Raw genomic sequence first — 15,496 nt, forward strand, 5'->3', positions numbered from 1 at the left:
GATTTTAGGTTATTTAGGAAATTGATATTTTTGTTCAATTGGTTTGCTTAATTCTGTTTCCTTATCTTCCAAGCATAAGTCTATGAAGGCTCGCATGCATTAGTTTTGAGGGATTATAATGAAGAATTAAAGTTGTTGGATTGATATTGATCTTGTATCACTGCATGTAGGAAAGTTTCTTTGACCTTCACTTACATTTCCATACCCGGGAGTTCCAAAATCTTTAGTGAGGTGATGTAATATAACGAAGGCTTCAGATACCTTAGTTTTGGTAAGTTTTATTTTCATATATCCTTAAATTTAATGTTACAAAATGAAGCAACTATTATGAGGGTCATGGGGTGCACAATTTTCTTGTGTTTCAGGAGTTGAATTCGGAGTCGATGAGAAGGTCTTGTTTAAGAGTTATTTTGCAGATAAATCAATTGTATTGGGGAAGACTATATATGGACAGAATATGCAAGACATGCATTTTAAATATTGGTGGGAATGACTTCCTAGTCGACTTATTAACATGAATATTGTGAATTATGATGTAATCATATAAATGAAGTGGTTATCTATTTATCATACACTTAGTTGGTCATTTCCAAAAAAAAGTAGTACTCGGAGATTCAAATGGAATGACAGTTTCTTTCCTACTAACAAGCTCTCATATTTGATATCTTGAGTGCTTGTGAAATGATGGAATTTGGGAACATGTCTGGGGTTTGTAATAGCAATGAAAGAAAATATACAAGTTAATAAAACCTAAACTTTTTTACCCATAGGTGGTGAATTTTTAGATATTTTTTTCAGACGATTTATCGAAGTTGCCTCCAAAAAGAGATTGAATTCAATATTAATTTGGTGTTAGGAATGGAGCCTTGTTGATCGCTTTATATAAAATGACATTAGTTGAACTAAGACAACTTAGAGTACAACTAGAAGATTTCCTTGACAAGAAGTTTATTCAAAGTGATATGTAACAAATTTTGAGGACGAAATTTTTATGAGGGGAGAATATAATGACCTCAAAAATTGTATGCATGGAAATGTATAATAATAATAATAAAAATAAATAAAATGAAATAAAATAAAATTATAATTATAATTTATTAAATAAATAAATTATTATTAATTAATTATATAATATAATATATTAATAAATTAATATAATATATTATTATTATTATTATTATTATTATTATATATGCTCAGGATACTTCCTGAGAGGAAGTGTTGTGAGATTAAAATTTCAATCTCACCCACCCCCGGACCGTCTCTCTCCTCAATATATATCTCTCTCTTTGATTTCTCTCCACTATTCAGTCGAATCGACGATCGGACACTATCACGAGATCCCAACTCCGATCTCATTAAAAAAAAATTCAACAGGGTCCTTGCGTGGGCTCATGCACCCACACACTTGTGGCCCATGCATGGGCATCATGTAATCTCCAGAATCATCTTCTCAGTTGGCCGCCCAACATTGACCCAAATTTTAGTCATACAGGTTGTTCACTCTCTTCAATCTTTCCTTAATACCTAGTTGACTTTTTCAATTTAGTTTTAGAGCCCCAAAAAAATTTACTAAAATACATTATAAAGATTGATTGTGTTCGAATATCTCAAAAGTTCATGGACAACACCATGCCTGAAGCTTCCTTCGTTTAATACTCAACCTCCTCTATGATTCAATTTTCAATTATATCTTTTTGATGACTTACTATATACAAAGATATTTTTTAGAAACCAAGAAACCATAGGAAGCCTCTTCCTTTTGTCATAATTTAATATAGATAAAATAAGACAAAATCTTGGAGCCAAGAAACCAAAATTTTACATCATGAAAACAAAATCTTGAAGTCAAAAAATAAAACTATCAATCAAGAAAATAAAAAATCTTGAAGAAAATAAAATATCATCAAGAAAATGAAGTCTTGAATCCAAGGAACAAATCTTTACCAAGAAAACAAAATTTTGAAGTCAAAAACAAAATCTTACATCAAGAAAACAAAATTGTTAAATCTAAGGAATTTTGTAGAAATTAAAGGCACAACCACAAATATATGGGTTCTTGTTCTGTAACCAACTAATAAATATATATATATATATATATATATATATATATATATATTCATAACAATAACAATAATTTTTTTTTTTCTAAATGGATCACAATTAAGCATAAAAATATGAAATAGTTAATGGAAAATATGAATATGTGTATCTTGCACCATTAATGACTCAATTGTTGAGGTCTAAATCGGTTCTTTGTATTTCCATGGAGAGCTCCCCTCTTAGATTTTTCTGTAATGTGCGACCTGGTTAGGAACCATATTGAATTCGAGTGAAAACAGAATCTCTCCTTGTCATTTAAATACTAATGTAAGGAAACCTTACCCATTACAGTCTCCTTGTGCAAATAGGACACACACATTATTCAAATCTCATAACTTAGTGCTTCGGGCCCAAAATCAAAATATAGTGTTCAATTATCGTAAGACTTTTTGATTTCATACTCCCAAAACTTCTAATATAAAATTGGCATTATATAATTTGTTACTTTATGGATTATTATTTTTTTTGTCTTTAATTTTTTAAAAATAGTTTAATTGTCCCAAAGGTAAAAAAAAAATATTATTCTAAAATTTTAAGATATAAATTAATTTTAAAACAATTTACAAAAAAAAAAAAAAAAAAGCTTCAATAGCCTGTCGATCTGTGTAGATATTTCAATCTTTTTCTACCAACAAAAAAAAGTCTTTCTTCTCTTTGGATGGTTCTGTTATGCACATCTTTGAAAATATTTAACATGTTCTATTTAATTAAAAATTCAACCTTTTCCAATATATCTGTTGGATGACATGCTCAAACACCTAGCTCAACTTAGGTTAGGCTTTAAAGTTGCTTGTTCATATAGGAGAGTTAGCATCACGCTTATACATGAAATAACACCAACTCAGTTGTTAAAATTAATAAAACTGTACAAGGTCATCCTTTTATAGGGGAAGGAGGCAGACTACGAGGGTATTTTAGGGAGATATACAAGGGTATTTATGCTAACATCCCCCCTCAAATTCAAGGTGGTATCGAAGATGTCATCTAGAGTTAGCAAACTAAAGCACGATGACGACCAGGTGGAAGAGCTTTCGTGAAAATATCGGCCAACTGATCAGCGAAGGAACTGACAAGAGGCGAAGTGTCCCGTCCTGAAGATGATGACGCACAAAATGACAGTTGATCTCAATATGTTTGGTGCGTTCATGAAAAACATCGTTGTGAGCGATTTGGAAAGCACTATGATTGTCACAATAAAGAGGAGTGCTTGAGGGCTGAGGAACTCCTATATCTTGGAGAAGCCAACGAGGCCAAAGAAGCTCAGAAGTAGTATCAGCGAGCACCCAATACTCAGCCTCAGTGCTAAAACGAGCAACAACAGTCTACTTTTTGCTCCGCCAAGACATAAGAGAGTCACCAAGTAAAAAAAGAAAACTAGTGGTAGACCGACGATCAGTAGGGTCCCTTGCCCTCAACATCTGAATAAACTTGTAACGTCAAGGATGAGTGAGAGGAAAAAAAAAAAGGCCATGAAATAAGGTGCCCTTCATATGTTGTAAGATGCGAAGAACAACTGCGTAGTGAACGGAATAAGGAGCTAACATAAACTGGCTAACAAAGTGCACTGCATAGACAATGTTTGGTCTTGTGACAGTGAGATAAATCAAGCTCCCAATAAGCTGTCGGTAACGAGTGGCATCGAGAAGGAGCTCCTTATCAGTAGGACGGAGTTTGATGTTGGGCTTCAGCGTACTATCAGTTATCTTACAATCGGTGAGACCAGCACGTGTGAGAAGATCAGAGGCATATTTGGCTTGGGTCAAGGAGTAGCCATCAGAGCTAGGGGACACTTCTAAGCCAAGGAAGTAGCGAAGAGAACCGAGGTCTTTCATCTCAAACTGCTGACACAAAAATTGCTTAAGCTCATGAATACCAGAAGTATCATCCCCAGTAATGATCATGTCGTCAACATATAGTAATAGAAGAGTGATGCTAGTAGCAGTGTGACGGGTAAAAAAGGCTGAATCATAGAAGCTAGAAACAAACCCAAGCTGGGCAAAAGTGGAGCTGAACTTGGAAAACCAAGCACGGGGAGCTTGCTTAAGCCTATATAAAGCACAATGGAGACGACATACCTAACCAGGAGAATGAGGATACCCAGGAGGGGGCTGTATATATACCTCCTCAGCCAAATCACCATGTAAGAAGGCATTGTTGACATCCATCTAAAATAAAGGCCATCATCGAGCAGTGGCAACAGCCAAAAGGGAGCGAACGGAGGTAATATGAGCAACAAGGGCAAATGTCTCCTCATAATCAATGCCATATTCCTGAGTAAAGCCCTTTTCCACTAAATGAGTGTTATATCATACTTCAGAACTGTCTGAGTTTGTTTTCCGTTTATACACCCATTTGTTCCCAACTACAGTCTTACCAGGAGGCAGGTCAACTAGGTCCCAAGTATGAGTTTTGTGAAGTGCGTCAAGTTTTTCAGACATAGCTTACTGCCAAACAAGAATAGAACAAGTTTTGCGATAACTGCGAGGCTCGTGAAGGGAGTCAAGAGTAGAAAAACAGTGATAATCACTAATATAGGTAGGAGGTTCCCTTACCTAACTAGAACGACGGGCATCCAAATCAGTGGATGCAGACGGAGTGGAAGCGACGACAGAATCATCAGACGGTCTAGGTTTGGGAGCAGCAGAAGCGGAGGGATCACCTGATAAGCTTGCATGACCAGCATTAGAAGAGAAAGCGAGAGAAGGATCGATGGCAGGATCAATGAAAATGGGGGAATGTGAGGGACAATCGGAAGAAAATGGAGAGATACTAGAGAACATTTTGTGTTCCCAAAACTGAACATGCCGAGAGACTCGAAGACGCTTGGCTATGGGGTCATAGCACCGATAACCCTTGTGTTTAATGTCATAACCAATAAAGCAACAAAGATGAGAGCAAGGTTCAAGTTTTGTATGTTCATGAGGTGGAAGCAAAAAAAAAAAAAGCATAACCAAAGACTTTGAGAAGAGAATAATCAGGTACCTTTTCATAGAGAGCTTCATATGGAGATTTATTGGAAAGAGTAGGGGTTGGAACCCGATTAATAGTGTAAATAGCGGTAAGAGAAGCTTCACCCCAAAAGGATTCTAGGAGGGATGTAAAGAAGAGTTGAGAGCGAACAGTGTCAAGAATGTGAAGATGCTTACGTTCGGCACAACCATTATGTTGGGAGGTGGATGGACAGTGTAATGCCCCGAACCCTTAAACCCGGGTCCGGCGCGTTGTACCTGATAATATCTTGATAGATCGTAATCTATAACATACGCAGCGAAAAACATAAATCATAATCTCCATATAACATAATACCGGAGTTTACTAATTCTAACTACCAACTATAATAAATTAGTCATCCACCAGTATTCAAATATTTACATGTCTCCAAAACATTATTCACTAATACCAGTAGGTTTCACAACCATCCATATCTTATAAAACTTAAAACATAAATCATAAAACATAAGATATACATATCAAAATTAACATAAAAATATACCCTTTTTCTTATATCTTCCAAAAAATGTTGTAAAATCTCGAGCTCTTAAAGCTCGATCCTGAAAAATCCTGAAAAAGATGAATTCATATTCGGGTGAGACACATCTCAGTAAGGGAAGAAACAATATATTAAACTCGGCGTGTGGCCATCATGAGATTATACATAGTATTTTATAATATTAGCAAATCATTAACATAATTTCTTGAAACCATTTTCTGATCCTAATCAAACACATGCAAATGTTTAACCCACGAGATTACCCAAGGATAGGGGTGATTACCCACCTATACAAGTAGCACCCCTATGCTCTGATACTTAGGTAACCCTAAGGTCACAATTAAAACATACCAGAACACTCACTTTACTCAGTAAGCCCTCAAGTGTAAGATTAATCTCATACTCACACAGTTCAACAATAGTTTACCGGCTAAGGCCCTAAGAATAGGGAATTCTACCCGCCCATACAAGTAGGTTCCCTCTGCCCTAACGCGTTATATAGCTACTGCCACATTTGAAGCTACTAGTGCACTCGCCTTACTCAGCATGCCCTCAGGCGAAGAGTATGCCTCACCCAATCGTAACATGTTCTACGTACATACATACTTCTAATATCATAATACCTCATTCTTTCTATCATTATTCAACCATACACATCTGTTCATATTCATAACTTAACATTGCATTGCATTTCACTTTAAGTGACTCTTTCCCATTCGTATCATTCACGTTTCACATTTCATTTCATTGCATTGTCATTTTATTGTCATTTCATTGCATAACGTTTTCATTTCATTCCTTTGTACTACAGTCGCTCTTTAGTCGTCATCAGTTAGTCCACATCGCTAGAATCTGCTAACAATTAGTTCACATATAAATGAGTTAGATCTACTAACAGTTAGTCCACATAGAAATGCATTAGAATCTGCTAACCCGGCTTTCAGCTATCGTACATTTACCCAGCATCTTTCAGCTGTTTACATGGTTGCTTTAACACACACAAGCAACATAGTCCATGTCATGTTTTATTCACAATGCATTAATTACTTAACCTGCTTCTCATACATTTAACATATATTTCCACACAGCATTCTATTTACTCATATCACACAATTTAGCAATAAAATTCATACACTGCCTATAAAATAAGCCAATCAACATTTAATATTTATATAGTGAAAATACCTTTCATTTCTTACATAATTATCCTGAAAATATTTCTCACTTTCATCAGTTCATTTTTGCATATACATATCTAATAACAACCCTAAACTCGAAAAAAATATAATTTAAATAGTTGACATTTTACCCATACCGAAACATGTACACATACATATAACACAATTTATTTTTCCATTAAATTCATAAAAATTCTGATTTAATATACATTTTTCCCCTTACCTGATTTCTTGAATTACGCCAACAGGGATCCCGAAAAATACTTACGGCGTTCACCTGGACCCTGAATCAAGAATCCTAATTCCATTAAATTAACCCTAAATAAAATATTATTTTAATATTTCCTAGGGCCATAAATTCTAAATAAATAAATATACCCTTAAATTTAGTCAAATTGCCAAATTTCTCAAATCTCACTCTCGCTTTGGAGTAGGGCCTAGAAAATCCCAATTAAAAAACTACCTGCGCCAAAATGACGACAACGACGATTAGGATCCCGTGGTGGTACCTAATCATTGAGTCAACAGGAGATTAACAGCAAAATTGAGAAAATGAGAAAAAATTACCTTTCCTCAGGAGCAGTGTCTAAGCCGTTCTCACGACAAATCTGCTCCAGAAAAAATGTAAGTGGCGGAGTTAGGAATCCAACAACACCTTTCGTTTCCTGATCCGCCACAAGCTCATCGAGAAATTGAGAGAAGGAGAGAGACGGAGATAGAGCGAGCTGGCCACAGGAAATTTGTAGAGGGGGGGGGGGCGGCGTGTCTGACTTCCCCTCCTTCTTCTTCTTTCTTCTTCTTTTACTTTAACTTTACAGATTTATATATATATATATATATATATATATATATATATATATATATATACATACTTATTTCAATTAGTTTTAAGTTTTTTTTTAATCCAATGTAAAAATATTTAATTTACTTACTAATTATTTAATTATTTAATTTATCTTAATTTAATTTAATTTCTTTAATTTTAATTAATTTAATTTTTTTTCTTTTTCCCACGCCATTCCTTTTATTTATTTATTTGTTATTTTATCCATTATATTTTTTTTTTCAAATTATTTTAATCCTTTTAAATTTTTGGGTCTTTACAGATAGGATCAATGGGATAAGGTGTCGGCCTCTCGAAGTTCTTTAATGAAAGGGGTAGAAGTATATTCCAAGGCATTATCGGATCGAAAGACTTTAATGGTGCGAGCAAACTGAATTTTAATCATCTGCTTAAAGTCACGAAAAGCATTAAGTAACCTAGTGCGATCATGCAAAAGATCAATCCATGTATACCGAGAGTAATCATCAATAAAAATGACAAAGTAAAGAGACCCGCCCTTAGTAAGAACATGAGTAGGACCCCAAATATCATAATGAACCAAATCAAAAGGTGCATAAGACAAAGAATTACTTTTATTTAAAGGTAAAGCTTTCTGTTTCCTAAGTTGACAAGGCATACAATCAAAATGTTCAAATTTAACATTGCCTAAGCAACCACTAGAAGCTAAATACTGAATATGAGACAACGAGGCATGATCGAGATGAGAATGTCAAACACTGGAAAACACTGCAACAAAAAGAGGCGGAGGAGAACACGAATGAGGCAAATGCAGAGATGTGAGCTCAAAAAGGCAAACAACTTTACGCCCGGTCCCAACAAGCTGGCCTGTCTTCGGATCTTGCACATCACAACCTTTGTGAGAAAAAGTTAAGATCAAACCATATTCAACAAGTTGACCAACAGAAAGGAGATTAAGAGACAAGTTAGACACAACATACGTGTCAGATAGGAAAAAGTAGGAGTAGAAATATGACCAAGTTGACTAACAGACATATGTGAACCATCAGCAGTATAAATTAAGGGAACATGATTTAAAAATTGCTTATGTGTCACTAAAGAGGAATCAGAGGTCATATGATTGCAACAGGCAGAATCAATAAACCAAGGTGTCGAGGTACCTGTGGAGATTGATAAGGCAATAGAAGTGCGGGATAGAACCTGAGTGATAATTGCCTCAAGGTCAGCTACAAAAAGAGACGACAAAGGAGGTGCAGAAGAAGGAGCAGAAATTGAGGAGCTGGTGGAGACAGCAGCAACAGGCTTAGAAGAGTAAGATGCCTTAGCCTTGAGAGCAACCTTAGCATCCTTGGCCTTCTTCTTAGGACAATTAGAAATACAGTGACCGTCTTCCTTACAATAGTGGCACTGGCCATTGAAACGACGCAGTTTAGAAGATGCAACAGCTGCAGTAGGAGTAGTTGGAGTAGAGGAACTAGACAGAGTAATAGCTAAAATCAGATCTGAAGAATGAACCCAACGAGTTTTTTGGCGTGTCTTCTCAGAAATAAGCTCCACAAGAGCAACCTCAGTGTAGGAAGAGGAGAGTGATGTAACAAAGAAGGTTGAGCATTCTCAAATTCATCCCGTATATGCATTATAAAGTATATAAAACTGATGACGATCCTGATATGCAGCAAAAAGTTTAATCGACTGCTTATTAGAAAAAGCTGGGTCAACTTGAGAAAGCTAATCCCAAAGGCCACTAACTTGAGCATGAAACTCGGCAATAGATTGTCCAGGTTCCTGACGCATTTGGGAAAGCTTAGTTCCCAACTGAAACTTGAGAGTAGCATCACTGTCACAGTTGTATCATTTGGCCAAAAAATCCCAAACAAGTTTGGCATTACGAAATTTAGGAAGTAGACTCTGAATAGTAGGAACAAATGTATTAATAAACTAGGAAAGGATCTTATAATGTGTACTTTCCCATTCATCAAGAGCCTCATTAAACTCTTATATTGATTGTGTGTTAGTTTTCGTGGGTTTTTGTTTTGTTTCAGTGACAAAACGTCATAATCTTTGACCAATCAAAAAAACTAACATTTGTCGGACCTAAGTATTGTAGTTGGAGCCATTCAAGAAAATCTCTATAGGGCGGGCAACATCAGTTAAAGATGCCATAAAAAAATGGATAATACTCAAAAATTGAAGCACAGTTAAAAAAAATAATCAAGTCTCAAACGTTAAGAATGAATTCCCGAACACCTGTATCAATCCAATATATTATTAGATTTCATAAACTCTATCTCAGAATAGGTTACTCTCTGTTTGCTTCCGCAGAACAAAGGGAAGCTGGGTGGAAGCCTGCGATGTGCCGGGAGCAGTGTACGGTGAAGCCAGGTGGAGAATTCAGAAATTTAGAAATTCTTTAGTATGCGGAAGTGAGGGATTCCATCCTTCGGGACCCTGTGATTCTTCGTTGATTTGAGCCTTGGATATGGAATTTTTCTGCAATTGGGTTTCGATTCGGCAATTTTGGGTGTCGCTAGAGATGGAGAGACTGGTTTTGACGTCGCCGTCGGGGGTGTTTGTGCTTCGTGGCATCGTTTACAAAGGGAGGGAAGGGGTAGGAGAGAGAAGGCTGCATCGAGCATGAGGGAGGGAAGGGGGCAGGAGAGAGGAGAAGGCTACGTCGAGCACGGTGACTCAAGCAAGTCGTCTTCTTTGGGACCAGAGATTGACAGGGGGGCTCAAGGAACGACACCGGACGAAGACTCCTGCAAACTCCCTTTCCAAAGGTTGGTTCGAGAGATTGCTCAGGACTTCAAGACGGATCTTCAGTTCCAAAGCGGGGCTATTGCGGCACCCCAGGAGGCCGCGGAAGAAGGATGGGAACCGGCGACGGCAAGGAAGGGTGTTCAGAAACAGTGGACGATGGCAAGGAGGTTTAAGAAAAGGAAATTAGATTTAGGAGGCTCTGATACCATGTTAAAATTAATAAAACTTTATTAATTCTTTTTGTACAAATAAAACCGTACAAGACCATCCTTTTATAGGGGAATGAGACAGACTACAGGGGTATTTTAGGAAAATATACAAGGGTATTTATGCTAACATAACCCAAATGATTCAGCAAATTTTTTGAATCTGGATATACATAGAAGTCGTTCATTCTCCCATCAATTTTTAGCTTAGGATAATTCAATCATATGTAGAATTTAAATTTCAACTTTGAATTTAAATTTGTAAGCTACGATAAAACTCATAAATTCAAATATAAAGCTAGAATCCGTGCCATACTCTCAAAAACAATCCCAAATCACCCATTAATTAGTTTCTGAGCACAGCTTTCGAACTTCCCCTTCACCACCCATCTTCACTCCAATGCTAGAAAGCTTCAGAAACGACTGGCCCCAACTCTGAAAGAAGCTGTCCTGGTTATTTGCAAAATCCTGCACTTGGCTCTTCGTCCTCTCGTCGTTAAAAAGCACAGAATCCGACTGAAACAGTCCTCTGCTGGCGAGCAGGTTCCGGTAGTACTGGTTGTCAAAGACGGCGGACGTCTCCGGATCGTTGTTTACTGTTACAGATGCAGTGCTTGCGCCTGCGGAGCATCGCCTTGCTAGCTCTGCAGCATAGGTTCCATCTAGGGATGCATCTATGAGCGTGAGATTTCCCGTCGAGTCTGCTCGGAAACGGCCGCTAAATGCACTACAATGAGCCTGCCCTATGGTGTGTGCTCCTGCACAAACATATGAATATAAATTTCATTTTCATATATACAATTATTCTGATAAGTTTAGTGTGACACAGAAACATATAAAATTGCATATTTCTCATGGCATTGTGAGGTAAAACAGATTATATTTCTAGTGTTTGTGGATTCAAGAGACAGGATTGCAATAAGCTTTCTCGTAATAAGTAGTTTTTTTTTTTTTTTTGGGCAGCAAGAAAAGGTAATCCATCTTCTATCCTTTTACCAGCCTTTTAATGTTGAACTTAGCACTTATAAAGAAAGCTTAATTCTTAAAAGAAAAAAGTTAAAAGATAGATCCATGATATTACAAGCTTACATAGCAAGAAGTGAATAGATAAGGTAGCGTGGGTGCCCCACTTAGGGTGAATCCTTTCACTTTCTATCAGGGAGGTCTCTATGGTCAAAGGCTTGTGACTTTTAGCATTAAACTAAGATATTGGACGACAAATAATGTTTTAGGTCCAACTTCAAGCAATCTTAACTTTTTTGTGAAAATGATTTATAGTAAAACCCACAAAGTCATATGCATAAAAAACAAAAGAGTCTTCTATGTTATATGTGTAGGCCACTCGGAGTCAGCCATGTGCTACAACATAGACGCCAAAAAAAAAAAAAAACAGACGCTTGCGATCAAATCCGCGATGGTTTGCTGGCCCGGCTTAGACTGCACAGGAGTATCACCAATTATATCCAATCTTGCTGTCGAAAGCGTCATCTAATCCAGCATTGGTTCGCGGAAGAGAAGAAGTAGTAGAATCAGTCGGCTTGCCACACAACTGTCCAGAGGAGTATGCAGATAGACTGACTCCTGAGATCGAACTCATCCCTCGACGCAGCATTATGTGAAAGCGCACATCGCCCAGAAGCTTATAACCCCTTAGGTCCAATTCTAGGCCTATCCATGTAGAGATGCAACTTAAATTTTTTATGTGAAACAAATTCACAAGTGAAATTCTTAGCATTATCTCACTCATTTACGAGATTAACATGAGTATCTTATAAAATCTGTTATTCCTAAAATCCGTTATTCCTATACTCCCATATCTTCCATGGGATCTGTATCTGCCACATATCACATGCACTCTCTTGAGCCTAATCCCAAATTATCAATTTTAGTACCACTTGCTAATGACATTGGTAGAATCTTTAGCAACGAGTTTGACATATATGGACAAACATGCACCAATTTAACCTAAGATTATTTTACCTAATGTTTGATATACAATAATAGAATGGATTGAGATCTTACAGAATGAAAAAAAAAAAAAAACATATGTCAAAAATATAAATTTATAAATATCAATATCTTTCCATACTTAAATAATAACCATCTAATTAGGCACACGATTCATGTATATAAGACACTCACAAACCCATGAATGACCTTGCTAGCTGCAATGCATATAGGTGACATTATTATTTATTTATTTTTTAAGAAAAGAAAGAAAGAAAATTGGAGAAATAATAAATAGGTATATACACAACTCTGAAGCATCTCTTTCGTTGCACGCTCAGGACATAGCCATATGTGTGTGTACCTGAGAGGGTGACGAGATCATCCAAGGACAACCCTTTAGAGGAGAAGAGGTTAATCATCTCATCCATGGTGAAACTTGTATCTACCATGTTTGGTCTTACATTTAAAGCTGAAGAGACTCTCCCATCTCGCCTCCCTGTTGGGATCCCAAGGCTTGGTCCGCCAGCCTAAGTATTAATTAATCACCAACCAACCTTCATTTATTAGTTTATTAACACATAATTAATAATATTATCTCCCGAGTAAACTATTAAAGATGAAATTAAACTAGTAAAGATAGATCGACCAGTGGGGAACTGAAGGGAAGTGAGTCATGCATGCAACTAATTAATTCTCTCTATATGTACATATGTCTTACGAGTTCAATAGCATCTCTGGCGGCCAAAGCAAGGATATCAGCACAGGAAACAGTTTGGGGACACAAAATCTCAAGAACTGTTTTAGCTGAGCTTATTACTGAGAATCCTCCGACGGACCTGTTTGCCGGATCGCTTCGCTCCGTCGCATTTCCTTCCAACAGCACAGATGCATCGCAGCCCTGCAGTAGTATTCAGTCACAGCAATGAATTAAACCACAATACTGCCTGCATGTCTTCTTATTTTTCAAAAAATGAAATTAAAAGAAGTTGAAAAATGTAGATATGTAGTTGGACTATGACCTCCACCATGCAGTCATGGAAGAGCAGGCGAAGGAGCTTTCCGGGGATGGTTGAGTCTGAGAAGGAAGCTGATCTTACTGCGTTCTTAACCACAAATTCAGCAGATGGGCATGAAGCTGCGTAGAAGTCGAAGGAGAGGCCTGTAGCAGAAGCAGCAGTACGTGTGAAGATCAAGATAACAAGTATAGTGAGAAGGCTATTGCGAAGCAAATCTTGCCAAACTACTCCTGGTTTTTTCTCCATAAGGGTCGGGTCTTACACGATGAGAGAGAGAGAGACAGAGAGGTGGCCTTAACTTAGGGGCCATGAATTAATTAAAGGTGCATTCAGTTGGCTGGGGTACTGATGGCACGAGAGAGAGAGAGAGAGAGGTGGCCTTAACTTAGGGGTCATGAATTAATTAAAGGTGCATTCAGTTGGCTGGGGTACTGATGGCAGGAGAGAGAGAGAGAGAGAGAGAGAGAGAGAGAGGTGGCCTTAACTTAGGGGTCATGAATGAATTAAAGGTGCATTCGGTTGGGTGGGGTACTGATGGGCAGGAGTTCATAACAATTAATGAGTGTTCTTACGACTTATTTATAGCGTCAAAGAGCGACAGTGAGAGAAGCTGGCTGGGGTTATTCATAGCGTCAAAGAGCGACAGTGAGAGAAGATGAGATCTGCTGATGCTTTAACCCTACCCATTCGCTAGAAAAAGATATAAATCATCACATATGATTTTGTTATATATAGAAAAAAAATATTTAAATTAATTAAATGCATATACACGATGAAATCAATATATACATCCCTAATAATTTCTCATTTACTAGGGTTGCCTTTTGGCTAGCTCATGGCCGGCTTCCCCTCTCTCCTCAGTTCAATGATGCATGTTAGTATTATTTAAATGGAATGCTGAGATATTCTACATGAAAATATTTTTATTTAATTTATTAAAATTTATACACCATATTTATGTTTAGAAAAATTCTTACATATCCAAACAATTTGTATATCACGGATTCATATTTTGTTGCAAATTGACCATTCAATAATTTCAAAATCAATTGTAGAAGGGTCTTTACTATATTGTGTTCAATCATAATCTTTACTTAGTTAATCAACTTAATTAGTAGTGATGATCAAATGATCCAAAGTCTTGCTTAGTTGAATTTGGAACAATGGTGAACTAATTATGTGTGAATCGTTTCTTTTATTATAAGCAATTAGTAAAAAATAAAAGAAATAATGTACTTGTAATCACTTGCTATATAAATATCACACTTAATAGCATCATTCATTTTTATCATGAAAATCAATAATTTTTTCTTCGAACATCATTCTTATTTGAGTGAGTCTGTGTGTGTGTGTGTGTGTGTGTGAGAGAGAGAGAGAGAGAGAGAGAGAGAGAGATTATAGCAAGAGGAGTTCATTCATGACCTCCTCCCATAATTAACAAATCGTGGTTGACACACATCCCTTCCATGTGTTTGTTCTTGATTGAAAATACATTAATATAGATCTTTCAGAATTTCTATGTGCATAAAAATTCTTTTCACTTGATCAATTAAGTTGAGTAGTCGAACATAATGATAGATTTTGAAATAAATTTGATATATATAGAGTTGTCATAATAAAAAAAATTTCAAAGTTATTGTTTTTTATAAAATTTAGTCAACTAAGGATGAGTTTGACCTCCTTTTTTTGTTTAATTTTTTAAAAAACTAAATCTGGGTTAATGCATTTGATAAACAACTTTTTATCTTTTAAAAAAATTAACTTTCAATTATCATTGGAAATAGGAACTTTTAAAAGTTGTGAACTTCAAACTTATTTTAAAATCTAAAGCTAGCTTTTTAATTATATTATTCTAAATTATATATCTTTAAAATATATAATTATTTAGTTATTGTAGAAATTTTTGCTTGAAATTTTTTTACCAAAATTAAAAGTGACTTTTCCTTTCTAATAGTTCTTATACATATATACATATATACATACATACATAA

The 15,496-nt window shown here is 36.2% G+C and overlaps 1 protein-coding gene across 2 annotated transcripts; it reads right to left on the reverse strand.

The window, feature by feature from the left end:
* Positions 1-10,770: 10,770 nt before the first annotated feature.
* On the reverse strand, positions 10,771-13,969 carry LOC131150786 (peroxidase 46). Of its 2 annotated transcripts, none has more exons than XM_058101744.1 (4): positions 13,509-13,967; positions 13,208-13,387; positions 12,851-13,016; positions 10,771-11,297 (listed from the first exon to the last, which is right to left on the reverse strand). In XM_058101744.1, exons 1-4 carry the CDS (start codon positions 13,749-13,751, stop codon positions 10,882-10,884), a joined length of 1,005 nt encoding a protein of 334 aa, XP_057957727.1. In that variant the 5' UTR covers positions 13,752-13,967; the 3' UTR covers positions 10,771-10,881. The 2 variants fall into 2 exon arrangements, with proteins under 2 accessions (XP_057957727.1, XP_057957728.1); XM_058101745.1 differs by lacking the exon at positions 10,771-11,297 and adding an exon at positions 11,670-12,207 and having other exon boundaries at positions 13,509-13,969.
* Positions 13,970-15,496: the final 1,527 nt, after the last annotated feature.

Source organism: Malania oleifera, chromosome 3 (genome assembly GCF_029873635.1).
Source record: "Malania oleifera isolate guangnan ecotype guangnan chromosome 3, ASM2987363v1, whole genome shotgun sequence".
Taxonomy (NCBI): Eukaryota; Viridiplantae; Streptophyta; class Magnoliopsida; order Santalales; family Ximeniaceae; genus Malania; species Malania oleifera.